The sequence below is a fragment of the Ranitomeya variabilis genome, chromosome 4, assembly GCF_051348905.1.
Source record: "Ranitomeya variabilis isolate aRanVar5 chromosome 4, aRanVar5.hap1, whole genome shotgun sequence".
In the NCBI taxonomy this organism is placed as follows: Eukaryota; Metazoa; Chordata; class Amphibia; order Anura; family Dendrobatidae; genus Ranitomeya; species Ranitomeya variabilis.
The window spans coordinates 481,924,495-481,943,615 of record NC_135235.1 but is presented as its reverse complement, the minus strand read 5'-3'; the positions used below and the strand labels follow the sequence as shown (position 1 = coordinate 481,943,615).

The 19,121-nt window shown below is 41.2% G+C and overlaps 1 protein-coding gene across 1 annotated transcript in view; it reads left to right on the top strand.

The window, feature by feature from the left end:
• The window catches only part of TRPC4AP (transient receptor potential cation channel subfamily C member 4 associated protein), a 63,315-nt gene that overhangs the window by 37,743 nt on the left and 6,451 nt on the right, over positions 1-19,121 (top strand). Inside the window, exons 9-16 of the mRNA XM_077251871.1 lie at positions 2,171-2,313; positions 3,215-3,346; positions 3,563-3,621; positions 14,016-14,117; positions 14,383-14,466; positions 15,308-15,398; positions 15,525-15,665; positions 16,107-16,218. Coding sequence (XP_077107986.1) covers positions 2,171-2,313; positions 3,215-3,346; positions 3,563-3,621; positions 14,016-14,117; positions 14,383-14,466; positions 15,308-15,398; positions 15,525-15,665; positions 16,107-16,218 — 864 coding nt within the window. The remainder of the gene's footprint in view (positions 1-2,170; positions 2,314-3,214; positions 3,347-3,562; positions 3,622-14,015; positions 14,118-14,382; positions 14,467-15,307; positions 15,399-15,524; positions 15,666-16,106; positions 16,219-19,121) is intronic.

The following is a 19,121-nucleotide window of genomic DNA, read 5'->3' as shown; positions in this document are numbered from 1 at the left end:
GACGTCACCGCTGTGCTTTCACTTTCACTTTAGGGCCGGCGCTCAGTCAGTGTCAGGAAGCAGACGCTGGGGGACGCGCAGGTGAGCATGTACTGTTTGTTTTTTTTACTTTTACGCTGGTAACCAGGGTAAACATCGGGTTACTAAGCGCGGCCCTGCGCTTGGTAACCCGATGTTTACCCTGGTTACCAGTGTAAAACATCGCTGGTATCGTTGCTTTTGCTTTCAAACACAACGATACACAGCGATCGGACGACCAAATAAAGTTCGAAACGAAACGATATCGCTAGCGAGGACGCTGCAACGTCACGGATCGCTAGCGATGTCGTTTCGTGTGAAGGTACCTTAAGATGTCTGTTGTTAATTGGATTTAGTATATACAGTGGGGCAAAAAAGTATTTAGTCAGTCAGCAATAGTGCAAGTTCCACCACTTAAAAAGATGAGAGGCGTCTGTAATTTACATCATAGGTAGACCTCAACTATGGGAGACAAACTGAGAAAAAAAAATCCAGAAAATCACATTGTCTGTTTTTTTATCATTTTATTTGCATATTCTGGTGGAAAATAAGTATTTGGTCAGAAACAAACAATCAAGATTTCTGGCTCTCACAGACCTGTAACTTCTTCTTTAAGAGTCTCCTCTTTCCTCCACTCATTACCTGTAGTAATGGCACCTGTTTAAACTTGTTATCAGTATAAAAAGACACCTGTGCACACCCTCAAACAGTCTGACTCCAAACTCCACTATAGTGAAGACCAAAGAGCTGTCAAAGGACATCAGAAACAAAATTGTAGCCCTGCACCAGGCTGGGAAGACTGAATCTGCAATAGCCAACCAGCTTGGAGTGAAGAAATCAACAGTGGGAGCAATAATTAGAAAATGGAAGACATTCAAGACCACTGATAATCTCCCTTGATCTGGGGCTCCACGCAAAATCCCACCCCGTGGGGTCAGAATGATCACAAGAACGGTGAGCAAAAATCCCAGAACCACGCGGGGGGACCTAGTGAATGAACTGCAGAGAGGTGGGACCAATGTAACAAGGCCTACCATAAGTAACACACTACGCCACCATGGACTCAGATCCTGCAGTGCCAGACGTGTCCCACTGCTTAAGCCAGTACATGTCCGGGTCCGTCTGAAGTTTGCTAGAGAGCATTTGGATGATCCAGAGGAGTTTTGGGAGAATGTCCTATGGTCTGATGAAACCAAACTGGAACTGTTTGGTAGAAACACAACTTGTCGTGTTTGGAGGAAAAAGAATACTGAGTTGCATCCATCCAACACCATACCTACTGTAAAGCATGGTGGTGGAAACATCATGCTTTGGGGCTGTTTCTCTGCAAAGGGGCCAGGACGACTGATCCAGGTACATGAAAGAATGAATGGGGCCATGTATCGTGAGATTTTGAGTGCAAACCTCCTTCCATCAGCAAGGGCATTAAAGATGAAACGTGGCTGGGTCTTTAAACATGACAATGATCCAAAGCACACCGCCAGGGCAACGAAGGAGTGGCTTCGTAAGAAGCATTTCAGGGTCCTGGAGTGGCCTAGCCAGTCTCCAGATCTCAACCCTATAGAAAACCTTTGGAGGGAGTTGAAAGTCCGTGTTGCCAAGCGAAAAGCCAAAAACATCACTGCTCTAGAGGAGATCTGCATGGAGGAATGGGCCAACATACCAACAACAGTGTGTGGCAACCTTGTGAAGACTTACAGAAAACGTTTGACCTCTGTCATTGCCAACAAAGGATATATTACAAAGTATTGAGATGAAATTTTGTTTCTGACCAAATACTTATTTTCCACCATAAAATGCAAATAAAATGATAAAAAAACAGACAATGTGATTTTCTGGATTTTTTTTTCTCAGTTTGTCTCCCATAGTTGAGGTCTACCTATGATGTAAATTACAGACGCCTCTCATCTTTTTAAGTGGTGAAACTTGCACTATTGCTGACTGACTAAATACTTTTTTGCCCCACTGTATCTGTTTACCCAAAGAAAACTTTCTCATTGTGCAGAACCAAGGAACATTACATGGATTTTATACTAGAATTTGAAAAATTGTCCAAAATTAATAAAATAATTTTATTTTAAAAAATACTAAATCAGAGGCTATTCCATATATTGGCTGGGAGACTATGCTTAGTTGTGTTACTGCCTTCTAGAATCTCCTGATGAAAGCGGCCTGGCTAATCCTTCCTCCAGGACGCAGCTGCCACAGTCTATGAAGATCATGCATGAAATCATGTACAAAGTGGAGGTTCTGTACGTCCTCTGTGTCCTGCTGATGGGAAGACAGAGAAATCAGGTCTGTGCTTTACTTGTGTCTTCAGACCTCTTTCTTTGTGTATATAGCATCTTCAGTACATCAGGCTCAGTGTGGACCGCAGACGTATTCTTGATGTCCTTACAGGGATGGTTCGGTTATGAAAAACAGTCTCTAAATAATCGATGTAGAAATGTGAAATAATAGAATGGGGATTCCTCAGGAACAAACTCTATTAGCCAGAGCAAAGGGCGGCTACACTGTAGGACCCTACACCTCTTACAGTGTAGGACCCAGACCTGAGCTGCACCCCGACCAATCAAACATTTATGGCCTATCCTAATAATTGGCTGTAAGTATTTAAAAGGGTTGTTCACTTCTGAGAAAGTGGACCCCAAACGCTCTTCGAGACCTAAATTTATCAACGGAGCAGGTACTCGTCCTCACATTTCCAATAAGAGCTCCCGATCACTGCTCAAGTCTCAGAATTTGGCTACAGAGGCATTGTCACCTTAGTAGTACAGTACACAGCAAACTACTGATCTCAGTAGCTCGCACGGTCTACCTCAACCAAGCTCAGTGATTGGCTGCAGCAGTTATGCGCATGTCCAGCACTACAACCAAAACACCTGAGACCCAACCAGAGATGGGGAGCCAGCGAATTACCTGCCCTATTTCATATTCTATATATATATGAGAATTTGGGTCCACTTTCCTCAAAGTTGGAATCCCCTTTATGTCCTAGAATACACAGTTACAAGTTTATGGGCAGAGATGGTGCCATAAAGACTCAAGACAATGGTGCAAATTAAAGATTATTTTATTTTCAAACTTGTTCAAGAGGTACAGAGTAAAACTCGTAACCATTTAGGTTGCATATGATTATTTCTTGGGTTGTTCTCTATACCGATTTGCTTATTTTACTTTTTTTTTGGTGAAAAAGGTCCATAAGATGATAGCAGAGTTTAAATTAATCCCAGGACTTAATAATCTCTTTGACAAGCTAATTTGGAGAAAACATTCGGCCTCCTCCCTTGTTCTCCATGGCCACAATCAGAACTGTGACTGCAGTCCTGTAAGTACTAATATTTCCTCAGATTATCATAAGCCTTTCCATTTACACTTCGTATAGTAAGCAATGTACACCAGCACCGTCTGGTAATTTACAAAGGATCATGGCTGCAAACAGTCTTTTATTATGTTCTAGTAGCTGTGTAGTAATTTTACTGGCAATACGATCTTACATTAATTGCACCCCACTAATGTATATGTATACATTTTTATCTTTTAGGATATATCTCTTAAGATTCAGTTTTTGAGATTGCTCCAGAGTTTCAGTGACCATCACGAGTAAGTGAAGTGAAAATCGTGACTTTAATTTGTGTGTGTGTATGTATGTATGTATGTATGTGTATATATATATATATATATATATATATATATATATATATATATATATATGTGTGTGTATATGTGTGTGTGTGTGTATGTGTATATATATATATATATATATATATATATATATATATATATATATATATATATGTATGTGTATATATATATATATATATATATATATATATATATATATATATATATATATATATATATATATATACACATATATACTTCGCAAAAACAGGCAGCACTCCATAGTCTTTAGGTCAATATGCAGGTGTTTATTGTGCCCACATCTCCATGCATGGAGATGTGGGCACAATAAACACCTGCATATTGACCTAAAGACTATGGAGTGCTGCCTGTTTTTGCGAAGTATATGAATTGGAAACAACCGAGGACGGGCTGTCTGGGCTTTGCACCCGAAGATAAGTAGTGGAGTGTGCTGTTCCATTTTTTCTAATATATATATATATATATATATATATATATATATATATATATATATATATATATATATAGATAGATATATATATATATATATATATATATATATATATATATATATATATATATATATATATATATATATATATATATATATATATATATATATATATATAGATAGATATTGTGAGCCCTCGCGGGCAGTGTCCTCTCTCCTCCTGTACCAGTTGTGACTTGTATTGTTCAAGATTATTGTACTTATTTTTATTACGTATACCCCTCCTCACATGTAAAGTGTAAAGCTCCATGGAATAAATGGCGCTATAATAATAAATTATATAATGCACTAGAGATTCCAGTAGACCTTCACTCATAGGCATTTGAAATTAATGTCCTTCTGTTACTAAAGCTGCACCAACACCCCATCAGCTCCTCTTATGACTGTGGGCTTGCTTCTCATGCCTAGCTCTGTACCCTGGTGATGGAAACAACACAGGGCCAGTAGTGGGACTGCTGGGGCCAAGAGTAGTAGGGGCTCATTGATGGAGCTTTGGGACCTCTGGGACCAAGAGTAGTAGGGGCTCAATGATGGAGCTTTGGGACTGCTGGGACCAAGAGTAGTAGGTGCTCATTGATGGAGCTTTGGGACTGCTGGAACCAAGAGTAGTAGGGGCTCAATGATGGAGCTTTGGGACTGCTAGGACCAAGAGTAGTAGGGGCTCATTGATGGAGCTTTGGGACTGCTGGGACCAAGAGTATTAGGGGCTCAATGATAGTTACATAGTTATTAACCCCTTAATCCCATATGACGTACTATACCGTCGAGGTGGGGTGGGCCTTAATTCCCGGTGACGGTATAGTACGTCATACGCGATCGGCCGCGCTCACGGGGGGAGCGCGGCCGATCGCGGCCGGGTGTCGGCTGCATATCGCAGCTGACATCCGGCACTATGTGCCAGGAGCGGTCACGGACCGCCCCCGGCACATTAACCCCCGGCACACCGCGATCAAACATGATCGCGGTGTACCGGCGGTACAGGGAAGCATCGCGCAGGGAGGGGGCTCCCTGCGGGCTTCCCTGAGACGATCGGTACAAGGTGATGTACTCACCTCGTACCGAACGTCTTCTCCCTGCAGGCCCCGGATCCAAAATGGCCGAGGGGCTGTATCCGGGTCCTGCAGGGAGCACTTCCGGGTCGGAGCAGGCTGCAGATGAAAGCTGCAGCCTGCTCCGATGAAAGTATGATCGCAGATCTGATAGAGTGCTGTGCACACTATCAGATCTGCGATCTGTGATGTCCCCCCCTGGGACAAAGTAAAAAAGTAAAAAAAAAAATTTCCACATGTGTAAAAAAAAAAATAAAAAAAATTCCTAAATAAATAATAAAAAAAAAAATATTATTCCCATAAATACATTTCTTTATCTAAAAAAAACAAACAAAAACAATAAAAGTACACATATTTAGTATCGCCGCGTCCGTAACGACCCAACCTATAAAAGTGGCCCACTAGTTAACCCCTTCAGTAAACACCGTAAGAAAAAAAAAAAAAAACGAGGCAAAAAACAACGCTTTATTACCATACCGCCGAACAAAAAGTGGAATAACACGCGATCAAAAAGACGGATATAAATAACCATGTTACCGCTGAAAACGTCATCTTGTCCCGCAAAAAACGAGCCGCCATACAGCATCATCAGCAAAAAAATAAAAAAGTTATAGTCCTCAGAATAAAGCGATGCCAAAATAATTATTTTTTCTATAAAATAGTTTTTATCGTATAAAAGCGTCAAAACATAAAAAAATGATATAAATGAGGTATCGCTGTAATCGTACTGACCCGACGAATAAAACTGCTTTATCAATTTTACCAAGCGCAGAACGGTATAAACGCCTCTCCCAAAAGAAATTCATGAATAGCTGGTTTTTGGTTATTCTGCCTCACAAAAATCGGAATAAAAAGTGATAAAAAATGGTCACGTGTCCGAAAATGTTACCAATAAAAACGTCAACTCGTCCCGCAAAAAACAAGACCTCACATGACTCTGTGGACCAAAATGTGGAAAAATTATAGGTCTCAAAATGTGGAGACGCAAAAACTTTTTTGCTATAAAAAGCGTCTTTTAGGCTACGTTCACATTTGCGGTCAGCGCCGCAGCGTCGGGTGCCGCAGCGGCGCCGCATGCGTCATGCGCCCCTATATTTAACATGGGGGCGCATGGACATGCGTTGTGCTGCGTTTTGCGCCGCATGGCCGCAAGCGTTGGACGCAAGAAACGCTTCAAGTTGCATTTTTTTTGCGTCCAACTTTCGGCCAAAAAGGACGCATGCGGCGCAAAACGCAGCGTTTTAGCGTGCGTTTTGCCGCCTTTTTTTTGCGTTGTGCGCTGCGGCGCCGACGCTGCGGCGCACAACGCAAATGTGAACGTAGCCTTAGTCAGGTTTCACACTTGCGTTTTTATCTGCATGCGTTTTTTAAAAAAACTGCATGTGTGAAAAAATGCATGTAAACGCGGTAAAACGCATGCGTTTTTATAGAAAAACACAAGAAAACAAGAAAAAAACAAAAAACCCTAACCCTACCCCTAACCTGAAATACGTGGCACTGAAATACGTGGCACTGAAATATACGTTTATATACGTATATATGTATATAAGTGCCACGATATTTCAGTGGCCACGTATTTAAGTGCCACGTATTTAAGTGCCACGTATTTAAGTGCCACGTATTTAAGTGCCACGTATTTAAGTGCCACGTATTTAAGTGCCACGTATTTAAGTGCCACGTATTTAAGTGCCACGTATTTAAGTGCCACGTATTTACGTGCCACGTATTTACGTGCCACGTATTTACGTGCCACGTATTTACGTGCCACGTATTTACGTGCCACGTATTTACGTGCCACGTATTTTTCAGTGCCTGAAATACGTGGCACTGAAATATCGTGGCACTGAAGTATTTACGTGCCACGTATTTTTCAGTGCCTGAAATACGTGGCACTGAAATACGTGGCACTGAAATACGTGGCACTGAAATACGTGGCACTGAAATATCGTGGCACTGAAATATCGTGGCACTGAAATATCGTGGCACTGAAGTATTTACGTGCCACGTATTTTTCAGTGCCTGAAATACGTGGCACTGAAATACGTGGCACTGAAATACGTGGCACTGAAATACGTGGCACTGAAATACGTGGCACTGAAATACATGGCACTGAAATACGTGGCACTGAAATATTGTGGCACTGAAATATTGTGGCACTGAAATATTGTGGCACTGAAATACGTGGCACTTATATACGTGGCACTTATATACGTGGCACTTATATACGTGGCACTTATATACGTGGCACTTATATACGTGGCACTTATATACGTGGCACTTATATACGTGGCACTTATATACGTGGCACTTATATACGTGGCACTTATATACGTGGCACTTATGACTGTCAGAAAATGTTCAGTAAACGGTTAGGGGTAGGGTTTCAGGTAGAATTGGGGAGTTTCCACTGTTCAGGCACATCAGGGGCTCTCCAAACGGGACATGGCGTCCAATCTCAATTCCAGCCAATTCTGCGTTGAAAAAGTAAAACAGTGCTCCTTCCCTTCCGAGCTCTCCCGTGCGTCCAAAAAGGGGTTTACCCCAACATATGGGGTATCAGCGTACTAGGGACAAATTGAACAACAACTTCTGGGGTCCAAGTTCTCTTGTTATCCTTGGGAAAATAAAAATTTGGGGGGCTAAAAATCATTTTTGTGGGAAAAAAAATGTTTTATTTTCACGGCTCTGCGTTGTAAACTGTAGTGAAACACTTGGGGGTTCAAAGTTCTCACAACACATCTAGATAAGTTCCTTGGGAGGTCTAGTTTCCAATATGGGGTCACTTGTGGGGGGTTTGTACTATTTGGGTACATCAGGGGCTCTGCAAATGCAACGTGACGCCTGCAGACCAATCCATTTAAGTCTGCATTCCAAATGGCGCTCCTTCCCTTCCGAGCTCTGTCATGCGCCCAAACAGTGGTTCCCCCCCACATAGGGGGTATCAGCGTACTCAGGACAAATTGGACAACAACTTTTAGGGTCCAATTTATCCTGATACCCTTGTGAAAATACAAAACTGGGGGCTAAAAAATCATTTTTGTGAAAAAGAAAAATAATTTTTATTTTCACGGCTCTGCGTTATAAACTGTAGTGAAACACTTGGGGGTTCAAAGCTCTAAAAACACATCTAGATAAGTTCCTTAGGGGGTCTACTTTCCAAAATGGTGTCACTTGTGGGGGGGTTTAATGTTTAGGCACATCAGGGGCTCTCCAAACGCAACATGGCATCCCATCTTAATTCCAGTCAATTTTGCATTGAAAAGTAAAATAGCGCTCCTTCCCTTCCGAGCTCTGCCCTGCGCCCAAACAATGGTTTACACCCACATATGGGGTATCATCGTACTCAGGACAAATTGCACAACAACTTTTGTGGTCTAATTTCTTCTCTTACCCTTGGGGAAATAAAAAAATGGGGGTGAAAAGATCATTTTTGTGAAAAAATATGATTTTTTATTTTTACGGCTCTGCATTATAAACTTCTGTGAAGCACTTGTTGGGTCAAAGTGCTCAACACACATCTAGATAAGTTCCTTAAGGGGTCTACTTTCCAAAATGGTGTCACTCGTGGGGGGTTTCAATGTTTAGGCACATTAGGGGCTCTCCAAACGCAACATGGCGTCCCATCTCAATTCCAGTCAATTTTGCATTGAAAAGTCAAATGGCGCTCCTTCCCTTCTGAGCTCTGCCCTGCGCCCAAACAATGGTTTACACCCACATATGGGGTATCAGTGTACTCAGGACAAATTGCACAACAATTTTTGGGGTCCAATTTCTTCTCTTACCCTTGGGAAAATAAAAAATTGGGGGTGAAAAGATCATTTTTGTGAAAAAATATGATTTTTTATTTTTACGGCTCTGCATTATAAACTTCTGTAAAGCACTTGTTGGGTCAAAGTGCTCACCACACATCTAGATAAGTTCCTTAGGGGGTCTACTTTCCAAAATGGTGTCACTTGTTAGGGGTTTCAATGTTTAGGCACATCAAGGGCTCTCTAAATGCAACATGGCGTTCCATCTCAATTCCAGTCAATTTTGCATTGAAAAGTCAAATGGCGCTCCTTCCCTTCCGAGCTCTGCCCTGCGCCCAAACAATGGTTTACACCCACATATGGGGTATCAGCGTACTCAGGACAAATTGCACAACAATTTTTGGGGTCCAATTTCTTCTCTCACCCTTGGGAAAATAAAAAATTGGGGGTGAAAAGATAATTTTTGTGAAAAAATATGATTTTTTATTTTTACGGCTCTGCATTATAAACTTCTGTAAAGCACTTGTTGGGTCAAAGTGCTCACCACACATCTAGATAAGTTCCTTAGGGGGTCTACTTTCCAAAATGGTGTCACTTGTGGGGGGTTTCAATGTTTAGGCACATCAGGGGCTCTCCAAATGCAACATGGCGTCCCATCTCAATTCCAGTCAATTTTGCATTGAAAAGTCAAATGGCGCTCCTTTGCTTCCAAGCTCTGCCATGCGCCCAAACTGTGGTTTACTCCCACATATGGGGTATCAGCGTACTCAGGACAAATTGTACAACAACTTTTGGGGTCTATTTTCTCCTGTTACCCTTGGTAAAATAAAACAAATTGGAGCTGAAATAAATTTTGTGTGAAAAAAAGTTAAATGTTCATTTTTATTTAAACATTCCAAAAATTCCTGTGAAACACCTGAAGGGTTAATAAACTTCTTGAAAGTGGTTTTGAGTACCTTGAGGGGTGCAGTTTTTAGAATGGTGTCACACTTGGGTATTTTCTATCATATAGACCCGTCAAAATGACTTCAAATGAGATGTGGTCCCTAAAAAAAAATGGTGTTGTAAAAATGAGAAATTGCTGGTCAACTTTTAACCCTTATAACTCCGTCACAAAAAAAAATTTTGGTTCCAAAATTGTGCTGATGTAAAGTAGACATGTGGGAAATGTTATTTATTAAGTATTTTGTGTGACATATGTCTGTGATTTAAGGGCATAAAAATTCAAAGTTGGAAAATTGCGAAATTTTCAAAATTTTCGCCAAATATTCGTTTTTTTCACAAATAAACGCAAGTTATATCGAAGAAATTTTACCACTAACATGAAGTACAATATGTCACGAGAAAACAATGTCAGAATCGCCAAGATCCGTTGAAGCGTTCCAGAGTTATAACCTCATAAAGGGACAGTGGTCAGAATTGTAAAAATTGGCCCGGTCATTAACGTGCAAACCACCCTCGGGGCTTAAGGGGTTAAGGTTGAAGGAAGACTTTAAGTCCATCTAGTTCAACCCATAGCCTAACCTAACATGCCCTAACATGTTGATCCAGAGGAAGGCAAAAAAAAAAACCATGTGGCAAAGAGTAAGCTCCACATTGGGGAAAAAAATTCCTTCCCAACTCCACATACGGCAATCAGACTAGTTCCCTGGATCAACGCCCTATCAAGGAATCTAGAGTATATACCCTGTAACATTATACTTTTCAAGAAAGGCATCCAGTCCCCTCTTAAATTTAAGTAATTAATCACTCATTACAACATCATACGGCAGAGAGTTCCATAGTCTCACTGCTCTTACAGTAAAGAATCCGCGTCTGTTATTATGCTTAAACCTTCTTTCCTCCAGACGTAGAGGATGCCCCCTTGTCCCTGCCTCAGGTCTGTGATTAAAAAGATCATCAGAAAGGTCTTTGTACTGTCCCCTCATATATTTATACATTAAAATAAGATCACCCCTTAGTCTTCGTTTTTCCAAACTAAATAGCCCCAAGTGTAATAACCTATCTTGGTATTGCAGACCCCCCAGTCCTCTAATAACCTTGGTCGCTCTTCTCTGCACCCTCTCTAGTTCAGCAATGTCTTTCTTATACACCGGAAACCAGAACTGTGCACAGTATTTTAAGTGTGGTCGCACTAGTGACTTGTATAGAGGTAAAATTATGTTCTCCTCATGAGCATCTATGCCTCTTTTAATACATCCCATTATTTTATTTGCCTTTGTAGCAGCTGCCTGACACTGGCCACTGAATGAGTTTGTCATCCACCCATACACCCAGGTCTTGTTCATTGACGCTTTTGCCCAGAGTTTTAGAATTAAGCACATAGTTATACATCTTATTACTTCTACCCAAGTGCATGACCTTACATTTATCCCCATTAAAGCTCATTTGCCATTTATCAGCCCAAGCTTCTAGTTTACATAAATCATCCTGAAATATAAAATTGTCCTCCCCTGTATTGATTACCCTGCAGAGTTTAGTGTCATCTGCAAATATTGAAATTCTACTCTGAATGCCCCCTACAAGGTCATTAATAAATATGTTAAAAAGAAGAGGGCCCAATACTGACCCCTGTGGTACCCCCACTGCTAGCCCGACCCAGTCCGAGTGTGCTCCATTAATAACCACTCTTTGTTTCCTATCCCTGAGCCAGCTCTCAGCCCACTTACACATATTTTCCCCTATCCCCATTATTCTCATTTTATGTATCAACCTTTTTTTGTGGCACCGTATCAAAAGCTTTTGAAAAGTCCATATACACTACATCTACTGGGTTCCCTTGGTCCAGTCTGGAACTTACCTCTTCATAGAAGCTGATCAAATTAGTCTGACATGAACGGTCCCTAGTAAACCCGTGCTGATACTGGGTCATGAGGTTATTCCTCTTCAGATACTCCAGTATAGCATCCCTTAGAATGCCCTCCAGGATTTTACCCACAGTAGAGGTTAAGCTTACTGGCCTATAATTTCCGAGTTCAGTTTTTGTCCCCTTTTCGAATATTGGCACCACAATTGCTATACGCCAGTCCTGTGGTACAGACCCTGTTATTATGGAGTCTTTAAAGATTAAAAATAATGGCTTATCAATGACTGTACTTAGTTCCTGCAGTACTCGGGGGTGTATCCCATCCGGGCCCGGAGATTTGTCAATTTTAGTGATTTTTAGACGCCGCCGTACTTCCTGCTGGGTTAAGCAGGTGACACTTAATGGGGAATTTTTGTTATCACTGATCATATTGTCTGCCATGGAATTTTCTTGTGTAAATACTGATGAAAAAAAGTCATTTAGCATATTGGCTTTTTCCTCATCCTCATCCACCATTTCACCCAGACTATTTTTAAGGGGCCAACACTTTCATTTTTTAGTTTCTTACTATTTATGTAGTTAAAGAATATTTGATGGAGCTTTGGGACTGTTGGGGCCAAGAGTAGTTGGTGCTCATTGATGGAACTTTGGGACCTCTGGGACCAAGAGTAGTAGGTGCTCATTGATGGAGCTTTGGGACCTCTGGGACCAAGAGTAGTAGGGGCTCATTGATGGAGCTTTGGGACTGCTAGGACCAAGAGTAGTAGGGGCTCATTGATGGAGCTTTGGGACTGCTAGGACCAAGAGTAGTAGGGGCTCATTGATGGAGCTTTGGTGATAGAAATACTTGAGTAAGTTACATGGAGTTATCCCATATGCCACTTAATGACTTTGTCCAATATAGACAGAGAACTTTTTTTTAGGCACGGATGCGCCTAAAATTAAAAATTGGTGACATACTCACCTTCCAAAGCCCCCATGGATCCAGTGCAAGCTGCTCTGGAAGCAATGCTTGCTAAATGTGGAAGTCAAGAGTTCCACTACAGCCTTTGACTGGCTGCAGCAGTCAGGTGACTAGAAGATTCATAAGGTATTTTCACACAATCACAGGCTGCAGCGGTCCTCTGACTTCCAAACAGAGCAGGCATCTCTTCTGGAGCCAACGCAGACCTCTTAAGAGGCCAGCACTAGAGCCATAAGGGCGCTGGAAGGTAAATTTGTCGCCCTTATTCTATGTGTATCACTGCATGGGAAAAACATTTTACTTTATATTGGACAGCCTCTTTAGGCTGTGTGCACACGTTCAGGATTTTTTGCTTTTTTTTTCGCGTTTTTTCGCTATAAAACACGACAAAAACGCTTTAAAAATGCATACATATGCATCCCGTCATTTATAATGCATTCCGCAATTTTTGTGCATATGTTGCGTTTCTTCCGCAAAAAATAACGCATCGCGGTAAAAAACGCAGCATGTTCATTCATTTTGCGGATTTTTCGTGTTTTTACCGCTATTTAATTGCATTGGGAAGCTCCAGAAAAAAACGCGGTAAAAACGCAAAAAAAACGCTTGCTGATTTCCTGCAGAAAAAGTCCGGTTTTGTTCAGGAAAATTCTACAGAAAAACCTGACGTGTGCACATAACCTTAATGTAACTGTTTTATATGGTAGGTTTTTTTTTGCAGGATGTGGCCAGGCCTCTTTTTGTTGGTTAGGTTTTTCTGGGGCGCCTGTCACTGTGTGCTGCATATTATAGTGCTGGGCAGCCCGCCTGTTAATACAAGGGTCGTCATTAATAGGTTGCATACCAGACACTGTGTACCACACTTATCAGTGTGACTGGCGTCCTATGTGAGTTATATCAATGTGCATTTATTCTACTAGGCAGCCAACCCCTGCAATGTTTGGTTGGTGTGGGGGTGGCTGTTTTTATCAAGTAGTTTGCACCTGTGCCGCCCCTAGCCTTTATCAGTGGAGGCCTGCTGCATCCTGCTAAGTGTGCATTTGGCATCAGACAGGGTTTTGGGAAGGCTGTATCTCATGGTATGTATTTTATATGGTAGTTTCACAAAGAATATTGGAATATAATCTTATGCATAATTTGTTTTAGTTATCCATCTAACTTTCTGGTGCTAGTGTGTCTATTATTAGTTGCATTCTCTTAGAGTTTAATCCATACAATCTTGTTTATATTATGATTGTATAAAATAATTTCCAATCTTGTGTGTTACCAATTGTAGGAACAAATATTTGCTTCTGAACAGCCAAGAATTAAATGAACTGAGTGCCATATCCTTAAAAGCAAATATCCCAGAGGTGGAGGCTGTGATGAATACAGATAGGTAAGAGTTGTGATCCTGGTTGTTGTGTAATCACAAACAGATACAAATTAAAAAAAAATATATGGCCAATGAAAAAGTAAAGCAAGCTGTTTGGCATATGCCCTAGTCAGCAAGCCATGCTGGATATTTTACATGACACAGTTGCTACTCTGACATACAAGATCACGTTCTCCTCTCATAACATTAGATCTTCAGATTTCTCAATGTGAGGATATGCAAGGGTAGAAGAGAATCTGCAGTGTGATCAGCATTTTTCTTTTATCAGGAGCTTGGTGTGTGACGGAAAAAAAGGTTTATTAACCAGATTGCTGCAGGTCATGAAGAAGGAGCCGGCAGAGTCTTCATTCAGGTACTTTAGGAATATTGATGATGTGAAATCAAAATTTATCATTTTTATTATCTCACCCCCAATAAATAAATGAAAAGTAATAATAATTTTCACCGTCTTCTGGGCATAACTTTACCTTTCTCTAGTTATTGGGTCTGCGTATGTTGAGAATACTTTTTTCACAAAAGAATTTTGACTACTCTGGTTTATGGGACTGCATACTTTTGGTTTTCTTTCTCACCCGACATCTATTCCTCCTGACTTCCCCCATATTCATGCACTGTAGGGCTGCCCTCTGACAGTGACTTTTCTGTCTGTGTAATTAAAAACAAACACCCTTTTCCCCACTCTTCCCTAGAAATCTATTGGTTTTATCACTAGGACCTTATCCTTGCTAGGATTAGCTGCCACACTGGCACTTGTCCGACCACTCCCTTCTGTGATAAGCTGCTCACTGTCAATAGACAATGTACAAAAACAGCTGTAGTGTGGGTGGAGTTAGCTTTCTGAGCTCTGCTACTTCTAAAAAGTCTTGATTATGTCACAACTGCTGCGCTCAGTAAACTAAGTGATACATTGGGTTCGGGGTCTTTCTTCCTACATTATGCTGCTCTCAGATGAGGTAGCAAAAACCTGGTGACTGGTTATCTTTACATAAACTATTGGAACTGGAGCTCTGTAAGAATTGCCTCAGGGAAAACTACCATGTACTGGTTTTGTGTTTCGTTTTATTTTTGTTCTGTTATTTTCATTTTTTGCTCAAGACTGCTGTAAGCAATATTTTACCAGTAAAGTCCAATACATTTCATATTAAGCCTATGTCCACTAGTGCATTAATTTGCGATCTCATTACTACACATAGATTTTGGCAAGCCCGAGCAGTTGAAAGCTTCCTTCGCGGTGTGACGTCGTATGCTGACCAGATGTTTCTTTTAAAGAGAGGCCTGTTGGAGGTGAGCATCATCAAGACCCAGATCCTAAAACACCACTGAGCTCATTCCTGAAACTAATGGAATGGTAAAGAGTACGGACGTCATTACTTTCCAGTGTAATGTAGTAGTTTGTCTTTTCTTTTTTAGCACATCTTGTACTGCATCGTGGATAGTGAATGTAAATCTCGAGACGTCCTTCAGAGTTACTTTGACCTCCTCGGGGAGCTGATGAAGTTTAACATAGATGCGTTCAAGAGATTTAACAAATATATTAATACTGATGAGAAGGTTTGGAAAATTACCATTTCATGTTTTTCCGCTTCATTCCTTGGTTGGGCACTTTTCTGAATCTGAATAATGACAGCTGTCATAAATTAATCTTGTTAACCATAATGCTGGACCTCATTCAAATGACCGTACTATGGCTCCTTACCAGGTTATATAGAGCTCTAATACAGATTCATATGTCCACTCTGTATTTTTTCAAATGCTTTTTTCTTAAAAATCACAACATAATATTGGATGTGGCATCTCAGAGAATCTCTACTATAAATATTTCTGCTCCATTATATGTTATTGCACAGACACACTGTATGGTTGTATATAAAGTGTATATTGCTCCATAATGAAAAACTGCAGCCTAACAGGTATGCGCAAGGTCTTTGACAGAATAGTGCTGTCCATCTTTACCTATTTTCCTCCACACAGCTACTTCTTTTTCTTCTTCAGTTCCAGGTTTTCCTTAACCAAATTAACAGCTCTTTAGTAGACTCAAATATGCTAGTGAGATGCATTGCGCTATCTCTGGACCGGTTTGAAAGCCAGTCTGATGATATCAAAGGTAAGGACCAGTATCTGTCCCCTCTCCACCTAGGTATTCTTGATATTAATATGTGCATGTATATCTGTGTGCGTCTAATATGTACAAGTATGTTTGTGTGTGTGTATGTATGTATGTATATGTGTGTGTATATATGTATATGTATATGTGTATATATATATATATATATATATTTGTACACCGTATATACTCGCATATAAGCCGAGTTTTCCAGCACTTTTTTTGTGCTGAAAAGCCCTCCTGGGCTTATACACGAGTCATTGTCCCAGAAGGAGGGGGAGGGGGAACACTGGGTCACAGGAGGCAGGAGCCTTCTGCTGCGGCTAAAGCCTGTGCCCGCTGCTAAAGACAAATATTCACTGCACTGGCAATGAATATTCAATTCTCTTATAGTGCGAGGTTACAGCCGCAGCAGCTGGGCGATCACAGGTGAGCACTACTTAAGTTATGAATATTCACCTCTCTCCACTCCGATAGGTGTGGAGAGGTGAATATTCATTCCCTTACTGAGCAGGGACACGTGATCACTCGGCCGCTTGAGCTGCTGGCACCGGAACAAGATGCTGTGAGGGCGCGCAGGGAAGCTAAGTAGAATGTTTTTTGGGTTGTTTTTTTTTAATGCTTTTCTCATGGTGGCCATGCAGACAAGGATGGGGTTGAGGAGCCATGCAGACAAGGATGGGGATGAGGAGCCATGCAGACAAGGATGGGGATGAGGAGCCATGCAGACAAGGATGGGGATGAAGAGCCATGCAGACAAGGATGGGGATGAAGAGCCATGCAGACAAGGATGGGGATGAGGAGCCATGCAGACAAGGATGGGGATGAGGAGCCATGCAGACAAGGATGGGGATGAGGCCATGCAGACAAGGGTGGGGACGAAGAGCCATGCAGACAAGGATGGGGATGAGGAGCCATGCAGACAAGGATGGGGTTGAGGAGCCATGCAGACAAGGATGGGGATGAAGAGCCATGCAGACAAGGATGGGGATGAGGAGCCATGCAGACAAGGATGGGGATGAAGAGCCATGCAGACAAGGATGGGGATGAAGAGCCATGCAGACAAGGATGGGGATGAGGAGCCATGCAGACAAGGATGGGGTTGAGGAGCCATGCAGACAAGGATGAGGATGAAGAGCCATGCAGACAAGGATGGAGATGAGGCCATGCAGACAAGGATGGGGATGAGGGGACAATGCATGCTCAACTTATACTTATATTTTCCCAGTTTTTTTGTGGCAGAATTAGGTGCCTCGGTTTATACTCTGGTCGGCTTATACACGAGTACATACAGGGTGTGTGTATGTATGTAATGTACAGTTTAAACCAGAGGTTTACATACACTATATAAAAAGATACATACAGTTGTGCTCAAAAGTTTACATACCCTGGCAGAATTTTTGCTTTCTTGGCCTTTTTTCAGAGAATATGAATGATAACACCAAAACTTTCTCCACTCATGGTTAGTGGTTGGGTGAAGCCATTTATTGTCAAACTACTTTGTTTTCTCTTTTAAAATCATAATGACAGCTCAAAACATCCAAATGACCCTGATCAAAAGTTCACATACCCTGGTGATTTTGGCCTGATAACATGCACAGAAGTTGACACAAATGGGTATGAATGGCTACTAAAGGTAACATCCTCATCTGTGACCTGAGTGTGCATAAAAGCTGAGTGAGTTTCTGGGATCCAAACAGCCCTTGTGAAAACGATGTCGGAAGCTGGTAAGATTGTGTCAATATTCGCAATGAAACGAGCACTGGATCAACATGGGCTGAAAGACCACTCTGCCAGGAAGAAGCCATTACTCCAAAAGAAACATAAAGCCAGATTAATGTTTGCAAATGCACACCGGAACAAAGACCGTAATTTTTGGAGACTTGTCATGTGGTCTGATGAAACTAAAATTGAAATACTAATGAAATGTATGTAAACTTTTGACTTTGCAGTAGGTAAAAATGCCTTAAAACTTTCTCTCTCTCTCTCTCTTTCTCCCTCTCTTTCTCTCACTCTCTCCCTCTCTCTGTCTACCTAAAATGGGAAAGGTTTATTCTTATTTTATGTCAGATTGTATGTAGTGTATGTAAACTTCTGGTTTCAACTATATATATTATATGTGTGTATATATTGTAAGTACGATTTCTCTACTTCCTGGTGTTGAAATTTCTATATTGAAGACTATATATGGGCAACATAAATATACCACCAAAAATTTTGGGAAAAATATTTTTATATATTTTAATTAATAGATCTTGGAATAATAATTTCCACATTTGGACGTGTTTAAAAAAAAAAAAAAATGTCCCTTGTTCAGATGATCTTATAAATGTGCCCCTGCTGTGTACTGAGTAATGGCTGTGTCTGACCCTACAGGAACATGGTGTGATCATACCACAGCTCCTAGGCGGAGGGAAGCAAAGTGATATACTGACATTACAGCAGGGGATCACAGTTTTGTTTTTTGTTTTTTTTTGGAGGCAAAACCTTTCCCTGCCTTTTTTACACAATCTTTTACTTCACAAAAAGAGTCAGGTGTGTTCTGTATCCTCTCTTCCTTCCTCCCCTAGATGTGGTATGATCAGACCATGTCCCTGTATGGTCAGACACAGCCATTACACAGTAAACAGCAGGGGCACATTTGTAAGGTTTTCACTTTTGTTCATGGCAAAACCCCTTTAACATTTGATACAGAAACCTTTGTTTACAAGTACAAAGGTCAGACATTGCCTGTAGTTCTTGACCAAGTTTGCACACACTGCTGCAGGGATTTTGGCCCACTCCTTCATACAGATCCAGATCTTTCTGGTTTCAGGGCTGTCGCTGTTCACCATTGAGTTTCGGCTACCTCCAAAGATTTTCTGTTGGATACAAGTCTGGAGACTGGTTAGGCCACTCCAAGA